This window comes from Aquila chrysaetos, chromosome 20, assembly GCF_900496995.4.
Source record: "Aquila chrysaetos chrysaetos chromosome 20, bAquChr1.4, whole genome shotgun sequence".
Lineage (NCBI taxonomy): Eukaryota > Metazoa > Chordata > Aves > Accipitriformes > Accipitridae > Aquila > Aquila chrysaetos.
The window spans coordinates 16,187,899-16,209,722 of record NC_044023.1 but is presented as its reverse complement, the minus strand read 5'-3'; the positions used below and the strand labels follow the sequence as shown (position 1 = coordinate 16,209,722).

Here is a 21,824-nt window from a genome sequence, read left to right as displayed (position 1 = left end):
CACAGATAGGAGGCATCCCGGTCCCTTGTTCTGAACGGTGACCTGGAAGGGTGAAATTCATCTCTCTCCAGAAGCCCGGCACACTGTTGGTACGTTACTGAATCCCTGTCCTGAGGGTGGCTGTGGCATTTCAGCAGTGTACAGGCAGTTGGCCAGCTCTCTGCATGCTTTGAATTGCACCCAAAGGAAGAAGAGAAGAGGCTCGGTGGTTTATCACTGATTTTTATTATGCATTGTAGCCACATTAAGATCTCACTGTGCAATGAGAATTGCTGAGGTATTGCACTTCCCCCCCCCCCCCCCCCCCCGAATTATTCCAGGCGAGGTTTTTTTGACATGTTGTCCTTTCACCTGGAGAAGGTTGGACCTGCAAGGTGTGACTCTTCAGTCTACTTTGGATGTTCAGCAGAAAATTAAATTGCACCGCTTACTGAAGAAATACCTTAATTTACTGAAAACCAACAGTTTTTGCAATTAAAACATGCCCTTCTTTTCCCCACATGGACATCCAGGCAGACTCCCTAATGAGAACCCAGAAAATAATACTGAGAGCATGGAAAATGTTCAAAAAGCATTACAACAGAAGTACCGTGTCTAGTCAGTCGGGTTTGTCGTACCCATAAGAGAGAAGCAAACCAGCGCAGGCAGAAATGCAGCAGAAACCGTGTGCCTACGTCTGTAATCTGTGAGAGCGGGAGGTCTCTGTCATTGTGTCATCTCTCCCATCAGATGTCTCCCACCTCCCTTTCCGTTCCTCTGGATGACTGATGACAAATGCCAGAGACGATGGCATTCACCTATTTTTAAACTTGTGTTTTCTCTCTCTATGTATACGTATGTGTATATGTATATATGTATTTTAACTCCTTGAGGTCATACATATATACATGGGTATCCATGTGTAAAATATACAATAATAGGTGTGTTTGGCTAGAAAGCACACTTTTTTTTCCCCTTTACATTGTGTTTTGAGCAAAGCAGGTAAGTAGATGGTAAATAAATGAAATGTTACCATCTTGAAGGAGATTTTCAAAGTATGGTGTTACCGCTCCCACCGCGGGAAGGTCCTGCTCACCGAGACTAGGGAGGAGGAGGTTGAGGATGCTGACATAAGTTAGAGATTTAAAGAGCTAAAACTTGGCTTTTCCGGCAAAAGGGAAACTGTGACTGGTTTGGGCATATTTTTTTTTCCACAAATGATCACATGCTTTTCTTCATAATTTCTCTTAAAACTAGCTTTTTCCCCCCTTTTTTCATGGAAGCAGGTTTTTCTTGCAGGACTCTGAAGTGTTTATGTTGGCATTTGTTGCAGAAGATATTCTTTGGCCTCCCCTCTTTTCCCGCCCCCCAAAATGCCGGTTGCCTTTGGTCCTTCGTAGCGACCGCCCTTTGCCCGCAGGCCCGTGGGCAGTACCCGATGGGGAGGCAGCGTGGCAGGCTCTCGGCAGGCAGAGGCACAGCCAGAGAAACCACGCCAGTGCAAGGGTAGCCCCGGCACCTTCCTTGAAAACCACAGGCGAGCGCTGCTCATTTTAAGAGGACCCTCCAACAGCCCCGTTGCCCAGCGTCCCCTCGTTTCCCACCTGCGCTTGGGGGGAGAACCTTTGAGCAGGCATCGGGAGCAGACCTGCGTCTTGACATTTTCGGTTCCTGTGCGGTTTCGCGGCGGTTTGACGCCTCCCGATGCGGCACTCCCAGGCGTCCGGCTCTGCCCTCGCTTGGACGCCAGCGCCGGCCGTGGGAGGACGACCTGAAGAGCATCGCCACGTGCGCTCAGCCCCTCGGGTTTGCCTTTTCCAGAGCTAACGACCCTGCGAACGCCCGCGGCCTCCACCGCCGCTGTCTCTGAGCTTTCCGAGCACCCCCAGGGCAGGTGCTGCCGCAGCGGCGCCCGACGGCTTCCCCCACGTGCGTGGGGCTGGGAGCAGTTGGCAGACGACGGAGCCTGGCGTGGCCACCTTGTCCCCGTGCCGTGACCACAGGGACGTTGTAACCTGCCGGCGCTGCCGCTCCGGGCACGGCGTTTGCCCAGCCTGCCCCCCCGGCGCGCTGAAGCCGTGCCGTCGCGGCACGGCCCACCTCATCCGCATCTTCACCCCCGTGACGGGGCAGGCCCGATACTAAGAATGGTTTGGGTGTTGTTTGGTTATTTGGGTTATTTTACATCCTGGATGTGCTCTGGGCGCATAATGGCCAGTGCTACGTCCAACCTGTGCACTGGTGTCTTCACACCAGTTTTGTATCAACTCATAGAATAACAGCGGGGCAAAGTCAGTCTGCTTTATATTTTGGGGAAACGAAGGAGTGGGAATAGTCCCAAAGACCCCCTGCCGATATCACTGGCAGCTGAGAAGTCAGGCCAAAATAGGAAGAATTAAAGGGGTCCATGGCACTAACGTGGTTTTGGGGCACTGCTCCCTCTCCATGGCCAAGGGAACCAGCAGCCGCAGTTGTGCTCTGCACATCACTGCGGGTCTTCATCAGTGAATCAAAACTGAACCCTGAGAAAGTGGAAGTCCATTCTGCTTATTCGTGTCTGCTAAAATCTGCAAAAAACACCCCTCCCTGACTGGCAATTCCTCTTCGAACCGATTCACCTATTCCCAGTCTTTTCTGTTTCATCTCCAGTCTTGTGCCTATGCTAGAGTTTTCTTTTTCTTGCAAAGTGCCAAAAAGCTGTTTCTTAGATCCTTTAAGTCCCTGAGTAATTTCCTGTCACTTCAAAATGACAGCACATGGTCCTAAGGACAGCACTTCTCATATTGCATGTTCCCAGCCAGAAGTGATTACTAAACACGCATGCATGCGTTTGCAGCATTCACATCTGAGCCATGTATGATGTGAATGTCACGTCAGAGAGCCCGTACAGTGATATTTAAGGACCCATGTGCATGAGAATGAGTTACTTCACTGATATTTTTTGGTTTTCAAGTTTAGATACATTTTTTTCCTGCCTCTGTGAAAATATAGGCTTGCCGTAGATTTTTTTTTTTTTACCTTGGCATGTTGATAATAGAGCTTTGTAATCGGTTTCTTAGTCAGTAGCATTATGAAGGTGGTAGTGTGTTTCTATGGATGTGTATAGCTAAACATGTAAAATGAACAGTGCTGTAATAACTTTGGTGATGTCTGAAATATCTCTAAAGGAGAGTGAGAGTGATTTAGGACAGATTTTAATGTCTTAGGCTTCTAGTTTTTCAACACAAATAGAAGTAGTGAATCCAAATAAAACTTAAACTGTTGACAAACACAGCAGAAAACCCACAAGCACAGTGAAGAAACTCCCAAATTTCTATACTTAATAAGAATGAGTTGATTTTTTTCCTGATAATTAGCATAATTAAAGATGAATGAAGTCATTTATTGTAAATTGAACAGACAAAACCTTCTCTGCCACGTTACAGCTGCGTGCCTTTACGGTGGAGCTCTGAATAGATCCTCTACAAGAAACCTTTGTATTAAAATAGCAGTGCCTAATTCCTGCGATTAGCACTGTCTGTGCAGATTAGCACTCTAAAGCACTGTTCTCTTTACAATAAAGGTAGTTTCCATGGGATGCACATTCTTTTTGCGATATGTGGCCTAACATCCTTCCCTGTGCTTTATTAGAACTAATATACTTCTTTATTATCTTTTTCTACCAACTCTGAAGGCCTTTGCTTGGTGGTCAGACTTAATGGTTGAGCACGCGGAGACCTTCCTGTCACTGTTTGCAGTGGATATGGATGCTGCGTTAGAGGTGCAACCCCCAGACACCTGGGACAGCTTTCCGCTCTTTCAGCTTCTAAACGATTCCCTCCGTAGTGACTGTATGTATTGTATTTTGATCATTTCTTTTTCAGTGGGCAGCTCAGGTTACTGATAATACTTTCAGCCTCTCCATACTGCACAGAGAACTGAGATGGGTAGAGATTTACAGTACATACTCTTTTAGCATCAGCTTAATTTTGTTCCATTTCCACTAGAAAAAAGCACACAGACACCCCTTAAATCAAATGCCTCAGTCAAAGGTGAGAAGTTGAGCTTTTATTTTGCTTCATCTTCTCCAGTCTCTTCATCATGGCTGCCTGATAAGCAGGGAATTAGGTACTCTACCTCACCGTCATTAAATGTGTGTATCGTTTTATATGTGTGTACTGCATTTATTTAACATGGAGTAAACCAGTCCCTGCTTTAAAAGATTTTATTGAAGGGAGGAAAATATTAAAGTAAATGGACGCAGGAGTAGTTCAGAAGAGTAGTGCTTTGTGAAATAAAGCTCTTCTCCAAAGCACGTGGCCCCATGCCTTCAAAACCCAGGAGGATTTGGCACTCTCCCGGGTGGTCCGGCTGCTCCCCGGGGAGCTGGTGGCAGAATTGGCATTGCCTTCAGTTAGGTCCCAGACCAGGGCCCCAGTTAGCTTTCTAAGACCACGTGAAAAAGCCAGGGACTTGTACTCAGAGAGCAATTTCCAGCATCATGGTAGGGAGTAACCAGAGAAGAAATGATTCTCCTACCTGCTAAAGCCATAATGTTTGCCATGCTGTATTTCTTACATCCATTTTATTCACAGGAAGTAATGATGTATTTGTAAGTTTGACATTAATGGAAAAGAAGATTTGTTGTCTGTTTATTTGTTTGGAGTAAGAAGCCATTCCTGCTGTCTTTGTCGTGAACACCGATGCCAGCTCCTGTTATGTTCTTGAAGTTTCTTCCTGTTCGCTGACAAATTCGTTGTGTAATGAAGTGCCACGCTGTGGTTTGTTACAGAGGTTTTAGTAACAGTAGTGTCTTACTATACTTTTATTTATCTATTCTAGATAATTTGTGCAATGGAAAATTCCACAAACACCTCCAAGACCTGTTTGCTCCACTTGTTGTTAGATATGTCGATCTGATGGAGTCCTCAATTGCACAGTCAATTCACAGGGGCTTTGAGCGGGAGTCATGGGAGCCAGTAAAGTAAGGAAACCTCCTTTGATACAATCGGAATTTGGGTGCAAATGGATGGAGATTCATACAGAGATGAATTAGCAAACGTTAGACTGGACATGCCGAAAGTGCGTTAGATTTTCTAGTTTAATGCTAAAAATAGAAGGCCTGATCTCTTCAGGGTTTTCAAGTTAATGAGGGAAATGGTATTTGCTTTTTAAAATGCATTGCTGCCTCAGTTTGAACCGTGTGCCTTTGGACATGGAAGCATGAAAATGTGAAAACCTTCTTAGCTGGCGTGGCTTTTTGGATCCCGTTCTAAAAGGCCTTTTCCAGTGCTGCTTTTGAACTCGAATAGCTCCTTTTCAGAACAAAAAAACTTGCTTCGCTGTGTTCAGTCCAGCCCAATAACCTGTGTGAGTCATTGCTGTACTTATTCTTCCTAATACTCATTTTTTCCACCCACCCCGTGGAGGGATGGTGCAGCATTGTGCTTCTCACGTCAGCCCCGCGGCTGATGGCTGCACGTGTCCCCGTGTCCCAGGGCAGCTCTGCCGGGTCCCAGCTCCCTTGCCTGTAGGATTAGGCGTGCAGAAACCATAGTGAAACACAGGAGAGATGATTCAAGCAGAATCAATTATTAAATTTGGAGAACTAGGAATTTACCAGCAAGGAATGAGTAGCCTGAGAGAAACCCAAATTGAACTCAAGAGCTGGTGAATGATAAAAACGTGACATGTGCTTTGGATTACTGTTGTTATTTCACAGGTTTTGAAGCATTGCTGAACCCTGTCACGCTTGCTCTAAAAAGCCAAGTCAGATCCTACAAAGGAAAAGAACTGACTTTTCCTTCTAATAAGGGTATTAAAAGAGAAAGTTCGACCCTTTGCAAACAGGATGAGTCTGGTGGTGCCTCAGACAGGGGATTGGGACCAGGTGACCTCTTGGAGAGACTATTTTCCCTGCTTTTTTGTGATTCTCCAGGCAAAGTTAAGTGGCGCTGCACTCTCAGAGGTTGCTGTATAAAAGAACGTGTGGTCTTTCAGGGCTTTTCACACCAAATATGTTCCGTTTACAAGGAAAAGAGATTTTGTTCAGCAGCCAGCCTCCCATATGCAACCTGGAGTCTGAGTACCCAGGTTTTTTCCTTTCTTTCTTGTGCATCCTCAGCATCCATAAGGATTCTGCCTGCCAAATCTCAGGCCTTTTCTTGACACCTGATCATCCCCTCTGTTTTGAGTGGGGTTAAGTGGCTGGCATTCAGGAGCCTCTCTCACTTTCCATTTGCTGTCTTTGGTCTGCAGGCTAACAGGATTAAAAATCCTAAAAAATCTTGTTTCAAATAAGCAGATGTGACCCAGAAAACATACAAGAAATAGATCTTTCGAGTAGGAGAATGCCATTTTTACAGCCACTCCTTCAAGCAGAATTGCACTTCGAAGTTAGCATTAACTTTAGTTTCAGAGCTCTGCTTTAGTAACGAATATGTTTGTATTTCCTTGTCTGTTATGAAACAGAGGCAGTTAACTCTGTGTACCTGTCCGCCTCAGTCAAGCAGTCAATAAGCAATTTGTTCTGCTTTTTTCTTTTGTCAGAAGCTGACATCATTTTGGCTTTTAATGACTTTAGTGGCTTAAGTATAGATGTCCATAAGTACTTGACTGTGGTGCTTGCCTGTCAAAATGCTTTGTCCCTGGGTATGCCATTATCTATTATTTTCAAGTTATCTTTTCTTAGTTCTCTTGTAATGGTTATTCCGTTCTGGAGTTCCAGTTGCAGAGTGCTTTGAGCGTTGCAGTTTCAGGCAAAAGCCCAGGATGGACTATCTGTCTTACAGACTTGGGTATTTAAAAGATTTCTTCCAGCAGGAAAGTGGGTGCTTTTCACAAGAAGCTTGTGTCCATCTGGTGAAAAGATGCACTCCAGGGTTTTTTGCACTAGTTGGTATTTTGTTCTTGTGTCTCACACACAAAAGCGCAAGTTGCAAATGCTGGCTTAATGCGATGTGACCCGGTGAAGGAAGGCACCAGCGAATGCACAAAGGGTGGCACATACAGTGTAAGGGAAAAAAGGGGTGTCATTCGTTCCTAGGATCTTCTGACACTTTTGATGGGCTGTTCAGAACTAAATGTTAAGGCATCTTCATCTTTTGCCTCCTGGGCAGACCACCTGCTCCTCTTTGTCTGATCGACAGTGAACTTGCAGAAAAAATCAGGTCAGAGACTTATTTTGTTTGATTTCCCCTCCTGTATCTACTGCCTTCTCCCCCCACATGTCCATACTGCAGCACAGTTAAATTTTGGCCACTGATTCTCAAATAGTTTGGACCAGCCAGTTCCCATCCAAGTCATGCCCTTCCATTGCCGCCTCTCCAGCAGAGCTTTTTGGGAATTTGGAAACACTGCAGTATGTTTTCCCATGGCTTTCCTCTGCTTTGGAGAAAGGCCTTCGGGTTGGTCAGAAAGGTAGATCATCGTGGCTGTCCGTTCCACCGAGCTTACTGTTCGTCCTGCTTTGGATCTCTACAATTAATTGGGAGAAGGAAATCTTATTATCCCCTGTTAACCAAGAAATTATTCCACGACATGGAGTCTTTTGAAAGGGTTTCTCTATGCTCGTGCTTGCAATCAAGGCTGAAATACGTAGCCCTCCATAACCTGACCAGATGGCAGTTTGCAAGCATGTATTTCTTCTATTTTCATTGCTGAATACTCTGCACCTTATGCTATGAGGAGTTAGGTATAGAAATCACAAACAGTGAGAGAGATACTGTTAAGTATTGCAAACATGGGGGGAAAAAGCATCGATGAAATATGCTCATGAGGGCTATGTAATCTGCCTCTGCAGAGCTGCTGAATTTGCAGGGGGTCCGTGCCCTATAGCTAGAGCAGCTGGTGTGCTTGTATGAATCCACGCAGAGAAATGTGGAACACTTGTCCTTCGCACAGTCATCCAAATACGGAGGATACAGAGTAGGTCTGTTCTCTGGTGAGTTGAGAGGTCTTGGAAAAGTAGGGTTTGCAATGGGGTTTTTTTCATGCTAGCTTCTGGGAGAACGCTGATTTATCTTGCAGCCAGCAGACACGTATGTGTGTGTGTGTGTCTCTGTGTGTGTGTCTGTGTTGAAAGATCTTTTTGAGCAAATGCTAAAGCCGGTGCAATGACAACCAGTTTCAATCGCTTGACGAGGACATTACTCATTGACCTCTGGCTGTCTCTACCACACTGTAGTCCTGGCTTTAGCATCTATTAATTGCTCACTAACCCTTTGCAAACTATTTACAAATGTATCATTAATATAAAAATAAGAACTTGAACAGTATGATTATACTAATCATTTTATAAGCTTGTACTACTACAAAACGCTAGTGAAAAATGTTTCCCCTTAAAAGAAGCACCGTTGTAGCGAAAATGAGTATTTTTGTTACTATTTTGGGTGTCAGTCACAGGAAGAGCACAGATTTGACTGCCTACTTCACTATCGAGCTCTTTGCTTCACATCAAGGCTTTTGTGAAAAGATCTGCTCTTGAGCATTTGCTCAGCCTAGGCAGTAAGGTAGTAAGTGTTTATAGTGATGGAAGAGACAGGCGTTTGCGCCTTCCATCACTAAATCATTGCAGGCATCCCGTAGGAACTGAGCATTTAAGTATGGACGAGGGTCTCTTTTAGCTCTATTCTGAAGCCAGGAGACAACTCAGTAAAAGTACTGTGATTTTTCTGCCCTCCTTTCAGTACTAGGGCAGCTCTACAGGAGTGGCCCCTGTGCAATTGGACTTGTTTTCTGTGATCGGTGCTACAGTACAGTGTGAGCGTTGGGATGTTGTCCAGGGGTGTATTGCCAGTCTGTTTGCACTGAGAATTTCCCAGCAGGCAGAACAGGTGAAAGCCATTTACACAGCTAACAGACACAAACGGGGGTGAATCAGAAGAAGCCAAGAAAACAAGCAGTACAGCTCCAGAGAATGCATCTTTTATCAAACATATCAGGATCCAGTCCTGAAGCTGAGTCGTCTTAAATCAGACAGCCCTCATCTTGTTGATGCAAATGCCCACATTCCCTGCCTGATGGCTGAGGTTATATTTAGCCATCTATATTAAATAGGCATGGCTGGCTTCTAGAAACAGTTTCTCATCTTGGACCTGTAGTTTTATGGTCTGAGCAACTGCAGGCTGGAACATTTGTTGGTAATATTAATCATTTTTTACAGGTCTCACTGCAACTGTTAGTCAGATAATTAGATCGGTTGAACCTGCAAAACTGTGCATGTCAATTCAGGAGAATATTTTTAAAATTAGTTACTGTATGTTAACATAATATACTCCATTATTTTGCTGTTTTGTTTTGTTTTAAGAGTACTAACTTATTCTTGCAACATATCCTTGCATCAGCAAAATAATGTGTTGTATAAAAGAAATATGTTTCCGTGTGAATATAGTATACTGTTTACTCTAGAAGTCATATTTTATTAATACAGTGTTTTTATTAATATAACACTGTCACTTCTTGAATTTTAATATTAAAACCAAAGGTCCTCTGATTTATGTATTTACCATCTGGCTAAGTTATTTAAGTTGCTTTTCCTTATACATTTATATGTTGTCCACCTCTTGCTATTTCTTTATTTATTCCATATCAGTATCTAACCACATGCACTGCCATTTCTGAAGATTTAACACTCTCTCAATCACTATGGAGTCTGTGTCTCATTCAATAATCATATCATCTTAATAGCAGATACAGTATGAATGGAAACAATGGACAGCTTTGTTACGTTAGTCAATTCTCCTATCTGCTCACTGCCTAACAACGAGAACGAGCAGATAGCGTGAAGTCAAATCTACTGAGAATCATAGAAACAAAAGAAAACAAGAACATACTTTTTTTTTTTTTTCCACTAAAAAAAGACTTTGGATTGTGGTTTTCCTCCCTAACAAGGGATTTTATTCACAAAGGGAGAATGAGGATAAAGTCTGTTCCCTAAGACGTGCCACCGATGACAAGCTGAGCTTGCAGAGATGTGGTTCAAATCTTCTGTTGCATTAGGAAACATTTATTCAGTATAGCCAGCTCAATTCCATTACTTTGGTTTTTGATATATAAAACTTGCAGTAAAAAATGGAGTTCAAAATATGACTCAAGGAAGTTGCTAAGATTTTAATATTCCTTGAAAGACACAGTGTATAATTTGATAGTTTTCCAAGAGTCCAGATAATGCTGCCTGTACAGTACCTAATTTAATCCAGGGGAATGGGAGAGACCTCCTAATGTGGCATGTCCCGGTGTGGTCCCTGAGAGCCGGGACGTTTGAACGCTGAAGCTGTGCCCATGCACATCAACAGAAAAGCTTTCAGTAGCTTCAGCAGTGCAGGGTGAAGCTGAAATCCTGAAGTCCTGATTCCATTTTCACTGAGCCCAAATAATGATCTGGTGAAAACGATATCAAAACGTCTGGTTTTGTTCCTCAAATGGGACTGTAAAACCATCTATGGATTGTGTCCCAGTGTGCCATATAGTATTACTAGATTAAGGCAGAAACAAGGTATGTTTCTGAAACTGGCTTCTGATTCCCAAATCCCATGACATTTTTATTTTGCATAAAATTTAACTGTGATGAGATACTCATTAAAAAAGAATTAGACCAATTATAACATCTAGAGACCTAGCACACTAAAATATGTCGGGGTGTTTTGCAAACTTTGGGCGTGTGGTGCTGTTAAACTGCACATTGTTTCAGGAGAGTGTGTTGCATTAAATTAATGCACTGGCCCACTTTTAAAAGATCTCTTATTTGCATAACAGTTGCATGTCTGAAAATATTTATCGAAGGCATGATGCCCAAGTACACATGCTTGATAAATTAACCTTTGAATGTCTTAATCACCCTGTGGCCCATTTCCAGCCACGAAACGTTCATATACCAGTCCTGGATTTATTAAGTGCAATTAATTCAAGTGTACACGTAGAGCTGGGCAACCTGCGGGACCCATTTTCTCCACACCAAGGAATGCAAGGGCAGAATCAGGGCATGAGTCTTCACTGAGGAAGAACCTTGTGGTTCACCGTTTCATTGCTCCAGATTAGCACATCTTCATTATTTGTAGAGTACAACATAAACAGAGAGGTTCTGGAGTGAAATCCTGACTCCTGAATTTGGGGCAAGAAGAACTCTTATGGACTTCTGCAGGGCTGGAATGTCAAATTCTCTGTTTATTATTTTGAATCTCAATTCTCTAGTAGATCTCTTAGTTTAGCTCTTTCATCCAACCTAACTGTGAGAACTGAGGCTCACTTCCTTACGAGAGAAATTTTTCCGAGGAAAGGCTGCTCTCTGGACTTTGGAATGGTATCAGGACTTGAAGGTGGAGTTATTTTCTGTGGGTGTTTGAGTACTCTCTTAATTTGCTGCTTTGTGATTCTTCTTCTTTTCATTCTGTTTTTTTTTTTTCGAGTAACTCGCTTTTTATTGCAGACTGCAAACCCAGTACACTTAAGCTTCCATACTCATGCTTCTTTCTGAAATGTTTTGCTTTAGTTTTTTAACTGTCATCGTGCTGTGAACTTTGCAGATTTGTTTATGAGTGTCACGTGCTTCTGCTACATCTGCATTGTCACTGTTATGGTATTTTTTCTTTCTGTCTGTTTCTTCCACAGGAGTTTAACAAGTAATCTGCCCAATGTGAATCTACCAAATGTGAATCTCCCTAAAGTACCAAATCTACCAGTTAACATCCCGCTAGGCATCCCACAAATGCCTAGCTTTTCTGCACCGTCATGGATGGCTGCTATTTATGATTCTGAGTGTGTATTCAGTTCAAATTAGATCTCATTTAAATTTAAAGTAATCTTGGCATGGATATGTATTGTTTGTTTCTGTGCATTATATAAAACTTTAAAAGAGTGATACAGTTAATTAGACATTTTCTGAATGAGACACTAGTGAATTTCTGGCATGTGTATTTTGAGGATTTTTTTGTATAAATCTTGAAAATTTGTCTTACTCCCACTGAGAGTTTGAGCAAGTATCTTGCTTTACAAAATAGCTGTCAACAATGGGACATGGTCTGAAGAACATATGAACCACAGAACTTGTAATGCAACATGATGTGTCTCAGCAAAGAGTTTTGTCCAAAAGAGAAGATGAATCAATTTCAATGCCAGTCAACCAATTTCTGTGGACCAGATGTAGATCTAAAAGTGAATTTTATTTAATGCAAGCTCTGCATTTCCAAGATAATAATTTTTGTCTTGATTTTGATGAAACAGTTTAACAAAGAGTAACACCCTGCAACAGTTTTTATTCATGTTGGGGGCGGCCCCAGGGAGCAATTAAAGCAATTCGTTATAGCCTGAATAATGCCGTGACCAACCAAAGAAAGATATTTTCAATGTGAGCTTTAGATTATGGCCTGGAAAATTGGGCACGGTGTCAAAGCAGACAGTCTGTAGGAGCCTTGTGCTCTGTGCTCCCAGCTCCCTGTCTGAGCATCCCAGGGTACGCAGGTGGAGCTCAGGGGGGACACACCGCAAATCCCGAGCACAGATTAGGCAAGTTGTCTTCTCATAGCAGATTTCCCTTAAAAGTCCCGGCCACCAAGCAGCGTGGAGGGTGCTACACAGTGCCTCAACCCAAATTTTGTCATTTGAGGTAGCTCATCTCCCACGAAGTCCTAGCACAGGAACTGAGATCTTGCCAGTTCTCCTTCTAAATTCCTAGAGGGTTATTCGAGGTTGCCATAGGGTGGTCTCAGCCAGCACTGCACAGATGTGTTGCTTTTTCCCTACCTTCTCACTTAAAAGGTAAAACTGAAGGACCCCCCCCAAAACTACCCCCTTCACTGTTACTGAAACACCCTCGATTACATCTACACCTGGAGTCCACCAAAATGCTTCTGCCATTAGCCTCGCGCAGGCTGTATTGCAGAGCTGTGGTAACAAACCAAAGTAAAACAAACACCGGTTTGATTTTTTAATAGATTTTTAAAACTTTTTAAATATTAGCACGGTTGTTTATGTTTCAAAGCTATACAACTCATATTCATGCTAAGATAGCTATATTAAAGGCTAGCTTAGGCAGTTGTCTGTAAAGAGTACTTGAAAGTTTTAATCTTTCTCTGTGCATGCTTTGTGGTATTGCCCTTGAAAAGATAAGAATCATGTCATGACAGAAAATCGGATAATCCCTCTGAAAACGCTTGAGAATCAATGGTATATTGCAAGCTGCCTGCATGATTAGAGTAATTGCGGTGCTCGCAAGCAAAATACAAAGAGTGCATCTTGGAAATGAATATACTATATTGCTTACTTGCATGGAGCCCTAATCAAAAGTGAGAAAAAGACCAAGAATAATACTTTTTAAATTTGGAAACCAAATGGATGTCATAATGTTGCTGTAGTAAATACCAATTATTGTATTTGTATGTATTTCATTATTTAAAACATAAATTCATGCAGTTCCAAAACTGGGTTTAGGCTGTTAAAGCTCATTTATACCCAAGCACAGGTTTGAACCAGGCGCAACTAAAAACTGGCGGTAGGCGAACACTTGAGACTCTTGTACAAACTGGTCCCCTGGTTAAAGGAAATGCCTGATTCTTTATCTTTTCATCTCCTTGGTTTCCTTTTACTCACCCTTCCCCTCCATCAAGGACATGTTACCTGTCGCTTAGTGTCAGACACGTTTCTCCTACAACCGAGATGGTCCATTCTTTATCTCGTTACCTCTGTTAGCACAGGACCCCACAGGACCCCTCTAGCATGTTGGACTACGGTTCTCACCTTGCAGGAGCCGTGTATGCATTAGCTCCGATCTCCTCTAGCATTAACTCAATGCAGCTGGCATCTGTCACAATAGAAACACCCTCCCTCATCTGTTTCTATAGATGATGTCAGCACAAGTGGTAATGCATGGTGTGTTAAATATCTTATAAATTACCGTGTTAGCATTAGTGGTATGCGAGGAGGGGGTTGAAACTCTTGAAGCTCCCTTGGTCATTGTTCTGAAAAAAAAGTGAGGGAGAAGGAGAGAGGGAGAGAAAAGGGTTATGGATGCATAAATTTCTCTGCATAAACAGAGCGCAATCCAGTTCTGTATTTTTATTCTGTAAGTGGAGGTTTGAGATATAATTATACTGTGAAGAGAGCCGGTGTAGCTACACACTGCAGGACCAAAGCCTTCCATCTGGGCAGGGGTGTGGGTACGAGAATATATGCTTGGGAGAGAAATTCAGAGTTTTGTGACAGACCAAAGATGTTGCAAAATAAATTTTTTAAAAAATGGAAATTTGTTGTCCTATAGATGCCTTTGCAACGGGCAGATCTGTGAAACGGTGCAACGGGCAATCCTGCCAAAACTCCTGGATATGAGATGTCTAGTGCCCTTAGCCCAGTTGATTTACTCCGATTTTTTTTCAGCTGTTCAAGAGATAAAGCGTGTCCTCGCTCACCACTTGTTAGCACTGTCCCTTACCTGGAAATGGGGGCCTCACTGTGGGGGGACAAGGCAAACTTGAGGTATAATTTGGAGGGGGGAGAATTGCATGAAACCCTAAATCTTAATAACTGCGTACAGTCTAGTATGGCAGTTATTATTGATGAAGGATTTTCTACCACAATTTCTAGCCTTAATTCTTAATAATCACATATGTTAATGTGGTTATTAACTAAGGCTGATTTTTACCATACACACATTCTTCCTGTTAATATGTGTAACTCATAATGTTGTCTTACTCATCTGGTCTGGAAAGTTTTGTGGGTTATGACAGCAAGGTAGATTAGGCAACTGTATGGTAAAACTCAAAATCCTGATGGTGGAGATTGCCAGCGTTGTCCTGTGTATGAAACTACTGTCTGCTCTACACTTGTTGCAGGAATGGTCTCCACATCAGGTTACAAAGAGCCTGATGCCACTTATGACTTTTGTTCTCATTTTGCCCTGCCAGCAATGGATCAGGCACCTCGGAAGATCTGTTCTGGAAACTTGATGCCCTACAGACCTTCATTCGGGATTTGCACTGGCCTGAGGAGGAGTTTGGAAAACACTTAGAGCAACGCTTGAAGCTTATGGCGAGCGACATGATCGAGTCCTGCGTGAAAAGGTACGTGCCCATGAGCGAACTAGTTGTGTTTCTCATAGGAGCTCACAGGGTGCAATGTTTTTTTCTGTCTTATTATCGATGAAGCTTCACTTCAGCCACCATTTATTAGTGACCCCAGCTCACATCTGCCCAGCACAGACATGGTGGAAAGCCACCCTGTTGCTGTGAATTGTAGACTCTCCCAAGCGAGCACTTCTCCCTTGAGACTCTGGATAGTGCATATGTACCGTAAGGCAATAAATCACCCAGTCTTTCAAGCTTTATAGGTAGCTATTTATTTTCCATGCCACACGCGAGGTCAAGTCTTTGTAAATGCAGTTTGGTGTCGGCAAGGTTGAGTGCTGAAGGCATAGCCCGAAGTAAGATCCCAGCACCCACCTAAAAAAACAGAGATCCATGACAAAACAAGCAAAAAAAATGATCCAAAAAGGGAATAGTGTGTGGCTTGGCACACAGGTTTCACATCTGCCGCCAACTGAGAAAAGCTGTTGTACCATCAGCCATAGGATATTCACCTGCAGATCTTCCAAACTGGAGAGATTTCTTTCAAAAACTTCTAGACATACAGGCAGCTGTCATTTTGAAAGCAAAATGTTGAGATTAAATTTCTAACCTTTCCACAGTAATTTATGTCCATCTGGCATCAGAGGTGATGAGGTAGGAGGAAGAAATGAACTTTGCATTCCATTGTGCAGAAATTAATAGGCAAGGAGACGAACCAAAGGAAAAATGGGTGCCAAATACAGCTGGTACATGCTAATATTAGCTGCAATGTGTGATGTGGCTGTTCTGTACCACAGTTGCCTGGCCACTCCGCAAGTGTGAGCGTGGCATTTATTGTTCGCACGTTCCTCACAGTCTGGATGTACAACGTCACCGTAGGAGAAGGCACATTCGGTCCCCGAGATGTAGGCAGGAGATTCGCCCGCTGGAAGGCAGACGGCTCGAGGCTTGCTCTCTTACCATTCTGGAATAAACCCCAGTGCATTTTAAGTGCAATGAGATGGTCGTGATGTCTTTGGCATTGAGCAAGTCCCCCTTTATTGCAGCAGCTCACCTTTGGTCCTTTGGCTGACACGAACGCTGAGCTTCAGTTGTCCTCCAGTTGTCAGACTGTCCTTTAGGAGCAAACCCAGTGCTGGAGCCCTGCTCTCTGCTCTGCCCCCAGCACCACCAGCAAAACACTTATTTTCTTTTTTTTTCTTTTTTTTTTAATTGGAACCAAGGCACCTTTGCTGCACCTGCAGTGCAGGTTAGCTCAGCTGAGATAACTGGGAAAAATAAGCAAGTTTCCAGGTACATCTGAAGAAGGGCTTGTGTGCCTGAAAGCCGGAATTTTTTTCCCAACTGCTTCAACCTTTCTACAAATATGTTGCCCCTCTGTAAAAACCTGGCCCAGCTTGTAATGGTATGACTATATATAATGGTTCTGAGCATAAGTAAGTAGGAACATGCTCATCTCCATGAGGAGATGGAAAATCCCAGTCACTTTGGGTCCTTTCAGTAATTATCAAGATTCTAGTCCCCGAGTCCAGGCTAAATCTGGCACTGGTAATTAAATCAGTTCAAATGCCACTGCTGATGTAAACCAATATGCTGCCTTCCCTATTTATATCACCTGCAAACAGGGCCTGGCTAAGGTTTCTTTAGCAATTTCAGTTTGACACAACATTTTTCTTCGCGTCTGTCTCTGAACTGTTGAATACCATGGAGAAGCCACCCCGCCTTCCGCACTTGGTTGTATTTCGGTGCTGTCAGGAACGCAGCCCTTGCAAGGAAGGCCTGTTTCCCTAATAAATCTGGGCAGGAGGGCCTAGGTACCAGCTCAGATCTGGTCCCAAGAACGGGAGTTTCACATTTATAAATGAGTTTTCATTTGCATAACCCTTTGGGGATCGTTCAAGATCAGAGTTATTCCTGAGCTGCAGCTGATATTATTTGTTATTTCTAAATTGAAGCTCCTATGTTAATTTGTTGGCAGATTCTGTCTGATGTGATAATTGTTCTGTGTTAGGTTAGATTAGTGAAGTACCTCTGGAATCTGCAGAGGGGCTCCAAAAAAAGGCAAGGCAATGCCCACCGTAATGCAGAGTATTCCCCATGTTAGAGTCACAAATGCCTCGGTATTTTAAAATATGACACAGAATCAAATTCTGCAGTCCTTGGCCCAACAAAGCTCTTGGTGTAACACAGTTTGTAACCGCCAGGATGTCGAATTTGAGCTCAGTGAAACCTCAGGACAGCAGAGAGGTGTGGGCTCGTGCGATGCGTCTGCGTGTGTTCATACATACGTGCGCGACTGCGCCCGTGGACATTTTGCAGACGTATTCTGGTGAATGTGTATGGTTCAGGGAAACCACCTCTATAAACTTACGAGACAATTGGGAACTTTCAGCAAGCAAATACAATCGTGTAGACCTAAAAATGCAATGAGCTGGCAATGTCCCTTCAGTCGAGCAATGAACGAGTTTCTGTTATTTGTAGGTGATATCATGGAGCAATAGGAGCTTCCTTTAATGCGTCAGGCTTGCCTTTTGTCTGTGGTTATAAATCAGCTAATGCAACCAAATTATAGGTGTACATTGACACTGCTGTTTGTAACATCATCACACTGTTTATCAAGCATGAGAAAGTCATAGTTTCCCTGAAACCGTTGCACACTTTATAAATAGTGTGTATTATGGAAAGTGGGTTTATTTTTAAACTGGAAAATCGTTTTTAGTAAAAGCACATTTGTAACAATTGCAGTGTAACACTCCCAGCAGCATTTGGCTTTCTGGTTTCTTGAACTCTTAGTATTGTTTCACATTATTATTATTATTATTATCATCGTCGTCATCATCATCATCTTCAGTATGTTTAAAAGCAACTGAAATGTCTTTTTCTACTTTCCTTAACAGAACTAGGATTGCATTTGAAGTAAAGCTGCAGAAAACCAGCCGATCAACAGATTTCCGAGTCCCTCAATCAATATGCACCATGTTTAATGTCATGGTGGATGCCAAAGCTCAATCAACAAAGCTTTGCAGTATGGAAATGGGCCAAGAGGTAAAAATGCAGGTTCTTCCTTTCACAGCTTTTAAAGGCAATATCATGAAATTTCCGATCTCCTGTTGTGCTGGTTTCAGAGACGTTATGTCAGTTGTGGATTTAGCCTTCCATATAGAGTGTGCAGATGAATATGCAGGGGATTGCTCTCAAATCTAATGAATATAAACATTCGGAATCCCTGTCACTTAGGAGTGGCTTTTTGCAAGGACTGTGGTATGCATAAGGTATCTCTTAAGCTTGGTTGATGCATGATGACCATATATATTGAGTCATTAACTGCACCTTGGAGCCAGGTGTCGGCAGCACACTTTCTGTATATGACTATTTTCTGTAGACAAACATAAGGAAAACAGAAGTGCTAAGTTGTTGCTGTGATGCTTGTAAGAAAAAAAAAAACAAACAAAACAAAACAAACACCAAAATAGATGGCTTCCAAAAGTAGATTGAAATTCCAGCTGCTGTGACTTCCTTGAGTATTGGCTATAACCACCATGCTTGATGATCCTGGATTTCCAGGTTCTTAATGACTCCAGTTTCCAAACAACAAATCTGTTTTAATTAATTGCTGATACTTTTTTTCTTCTGAAGCCATAGTTGCAGGTTGAAGTTTCTGTGATTTGATCTATGAATGAGAAGGACATGGTAAATTGGACTAGCTTAAATGCATCATAATGATTATTTTGCTACAGTGGCTTCAAGCCAAATTAAATAGTCATATACCAGTGCAGAATAAATTCACAAATACTGTTTGGTTCTCCTATCCTGCTGTTTGTCGGCACTTCCTAGATAAGCCCTTTTGCTACAACTCTCCATGGTCAGATTTTGCAGTGAATCATTGCAAGCTGTTGGTTGTTTTTTTTTTTTCAATTGTTTACCTCACCCTGCTCCTCTGAGAGGACTTGCTCCAAAGCCACTGGATGCAGCAGGGATCCTTGCCCTGATGTCAGTGGTGTTTGGATCAGATCCAGCTGTTCTTTTTATTTTTCTGATACCTGTTTTAGTTATGACATTTTATTTGTGACAGTCACCTTGCAAGAGAGTTTTCATACTGCTCATCATCAGGTTCTTCCCTTGTCCTCCAGGTCAGCTGAGGCAGATCTTGAGTGGGCTTTTGTTGTCCAAGCCTGGACATGAACTTCTCTACCATTTTCCGTTCCATATTCATACCCATCATCTCCCCAAATCCCTCAGCCTGCAGCTGCTGCAGCATCTGCCCCGGCAGTGCCCCGTCAGCCAGGAGGGGCCGTGGTTGCGATGCTCCCCACTGCAAGCCAGGATCAAACCCTTGTGCGTTGTACTAGCACAGTCCTTGGGGATGGGGATGTTTTGAAGAGCAAGCAGACTCCAATATCGTGACAGAGCAAGCGCATTGCGTTCATAATGCTGTCAGGTTAAGTATTCAGATGGCACGAGACCGATACCATCGGCTGCATCTGGATACCGTGTGACCAGGCACTCACAGCATCTTTTCATGCTAACTTCTGATGCTCTGTGCTTGCCACAGTTTCCTCCAAATTTTGAGCGTCAGTCACCATTCACGTTCGGCCTGAGTCAAACTGCGAGCGAGAGGGGAGCAGGCGGCAGCGCGGTTGTTTCCCGGCTGCAGTGGGGATTAGCTCTGCAAATCTGCCTGTGCCGCTTCAAGAAGGTGTTTGGTACGGCAGCTCGGAGACAGCCTAACTCCTCTGGCAAGCAGCAGTTGCTGGGGCATGAGGTTTTTAACAGATAGCTGAACTAATAGACCTGTAAAGCAGTTGTAAATTATCGGTGCATAAGTTACCATTTCGGGCTGCAGTATTTTATGCACCCTCCCTTTTTCTTTTCTTTCTTTTAATGAGTGTTCCTTCCTTCCCCTCCATTTGCTCCTGCCACTCCTTTTTTTGGCTGCCTCCATCTCCTCTTCTTGAAGCTGTTTAAACCTGTGCCCTGAGATGGTCGTGCTATGGGGGGGTAAAAGTTAAGATATAGATCTGTTGTCACAGCCCGTGAGGGGAGGACAAAATGCCACCCCGCCTCTTCCAGTCCCCCGCTGGAAATTATGAGACAGTCAGACAGACAGCAGAGGGATGAGAAACCGGGTTTCCAGCCTGTGTCTTCCTCCGTAATTCGGGGAGCTGGGTCCGTGCGTCGTTGAGTCCCTCTGTCCCCCCATCCCCGGTGTGTGGCTGCATCTGGAGGTGTGGACAGGGAGGGAGGGACAGACGGACAGACACTCCTCTCTGACAGGACCCTTTTGCAGACAGTTCAAAAGCAGCAAAAAGAGCTCAAATTGCCCACTGCGGTGTTCGTGCAGGGGCATTTGCCCAGACCTAGCCGGAGAAGACATTTTGATTGGAAACAAACCAGTGATTTTTCTGACGGTCCAAGCTGTACATGGGCAGAGACTCTCTCGACACATTATTTGACCTTGCTGCTGCGGTTTCCCTCCCACCCCAAAGGCCTTCCCTTTAAGACTACCTTCGGTTACACTCACTTTAACAGATACTTGAATGCATTTTGCGAGCATTACCCTGTGAAACAAACACCCATCATTTCATTTCCATTTCCCTGTCTCTAAAGGCAGCTGTTAAAACATTTGGTAAACATACTTTACCATCTTAAATATTTATTTTTCCTCTGAATTTTTAATACATCTAAGGGGATAAATGTATGTATTAAATGTTTCTCAGTTGGTCTAGTATGTTTCTATTTAATATCTAAGGTCAGATGGTCCTTAGAGAAATACAACGTACACACAATCTGTTACATGACAAGGCAAGATACTCATCACATAAAGTCAAGTTGAATCATTGTAGTGCACTGATTATGGATTGTAATAATCAAGCTAATAGAAAGCTGCGATAAACTCGATCAAAAGCAGGGGCTACACTGGGTAAAGCAAACCAGTTATGCGATCTTTAACCTCAGGCATTTTCATAAGAAATGTGGAAGGAGCTGTTAGAAACACTGGTTTTACGAGCCAGGCATCTGTGAAAGCAGCACCAGGCAGTCGTTTTCCAAACCGCCGCCTTCTCCGACCCCGTCCCGGCCAGGGCTCCTCTTCCCGTGGTGGAGCTGGGGCTGGGGCTGCAGCGTGAGCACTGGTGGTCACTGGTCCTGGCGCTGGCTTCCAGTCTGCCCCAGGGATTGCAGCCACGATGGGAATGAGCGATCGGAGTCCTGCGACACGGTCTTGGTGCGTGCACAGGGTCCTCTCCTGCTCTCAGAGCTCCGGTTTTATTCCGTCAGGGCTCTTACTTGCTTTTTAAACAAGTTTTTCATTGGAAATGCATTGGTCAGTGCATTTCACAGTGCTAGCCATTTTTGAGTTAAAACTCATGACTTACCGAATGAAAGCAGTTAGCTAAATCCTTGGTTGCAAGGTCTTCCACTCACACAGAAGATGCAGCTGCAGAAGGAAAACGTCCTGGGGAAGACACCCTCACTATCTGCACAGCCCCTTCTTCATCTCCCGTCGGAGGTCCTGGCTGCGTATGCCAAGGACGTCAGCAGCTCCTACCCGTACCCAGCTGTTACGCGTCCCTGTCACCCCGCAGCTACATCTCCAGCTGTGCTGGGAACGACCAGGTCAATCCTGGGAGCTGATAAGGGCTAAGTCTGCGTTAAACAGGTTAATCGTAACTGTGATCCCGTAACGGACTTGTATATGTCTCAACCTGCAAAGCAGGACATGGAAATGGGAGCTGCAAACGCAAATATCGCTTGTTCGCGTATGTTTTTTCCTCTGAGCGGGCCCAGCAGATCGCAGCCTGTGGCACGGCAGTG

General features: G+C 43.6%; 1 protein-coding gene across 26 annotated transcripts in view; it reads left to right on the top strand.

The window, feature by feature from the left end:
- Nucleotides 1-21,824, top strand: part of CADPS (calcium dependent secretion activator) — a 222,736-nt gene that overhangs the window by 167,614 nt on the left and 33,298 nt on the right. For 17 of the 26 annotated variants that reach the window (XM_029995986.2, XM_029996010.1, XM_029996002.2 and 14 more), the window contains 5 exons: nucleotides 3,653-3,809; nucleotides 4,801-4,942; nucleotides 11,566-11,712; nucleotides 14,853-15,008; nucleotides 17,909-18,056. In XM_029995986.2, the coding sequence (XP_029851846.1) occupies nucleotides 3,653-3,809; nucleotides 4,801-4,942; nucleotides 11,566-11,712; nucleotides 14,853-15,008; nucleotides 17,909-18,056 (750 nt within the window). The remainder of the gene's footprint in view (nucleotides 1-3,652; nucleotides 3,810-4,800; nucleotides 4,943-11,565; nucleotides 11,713-14,852; nucleotides 15,009-17,908; nucleotides 18,057-21,824) is intronic. The other 9 variants (XM_029996009.2, XM_029996006.2, XM_029996004.2 and 6 more) reach the window with 1 other exon arrangement.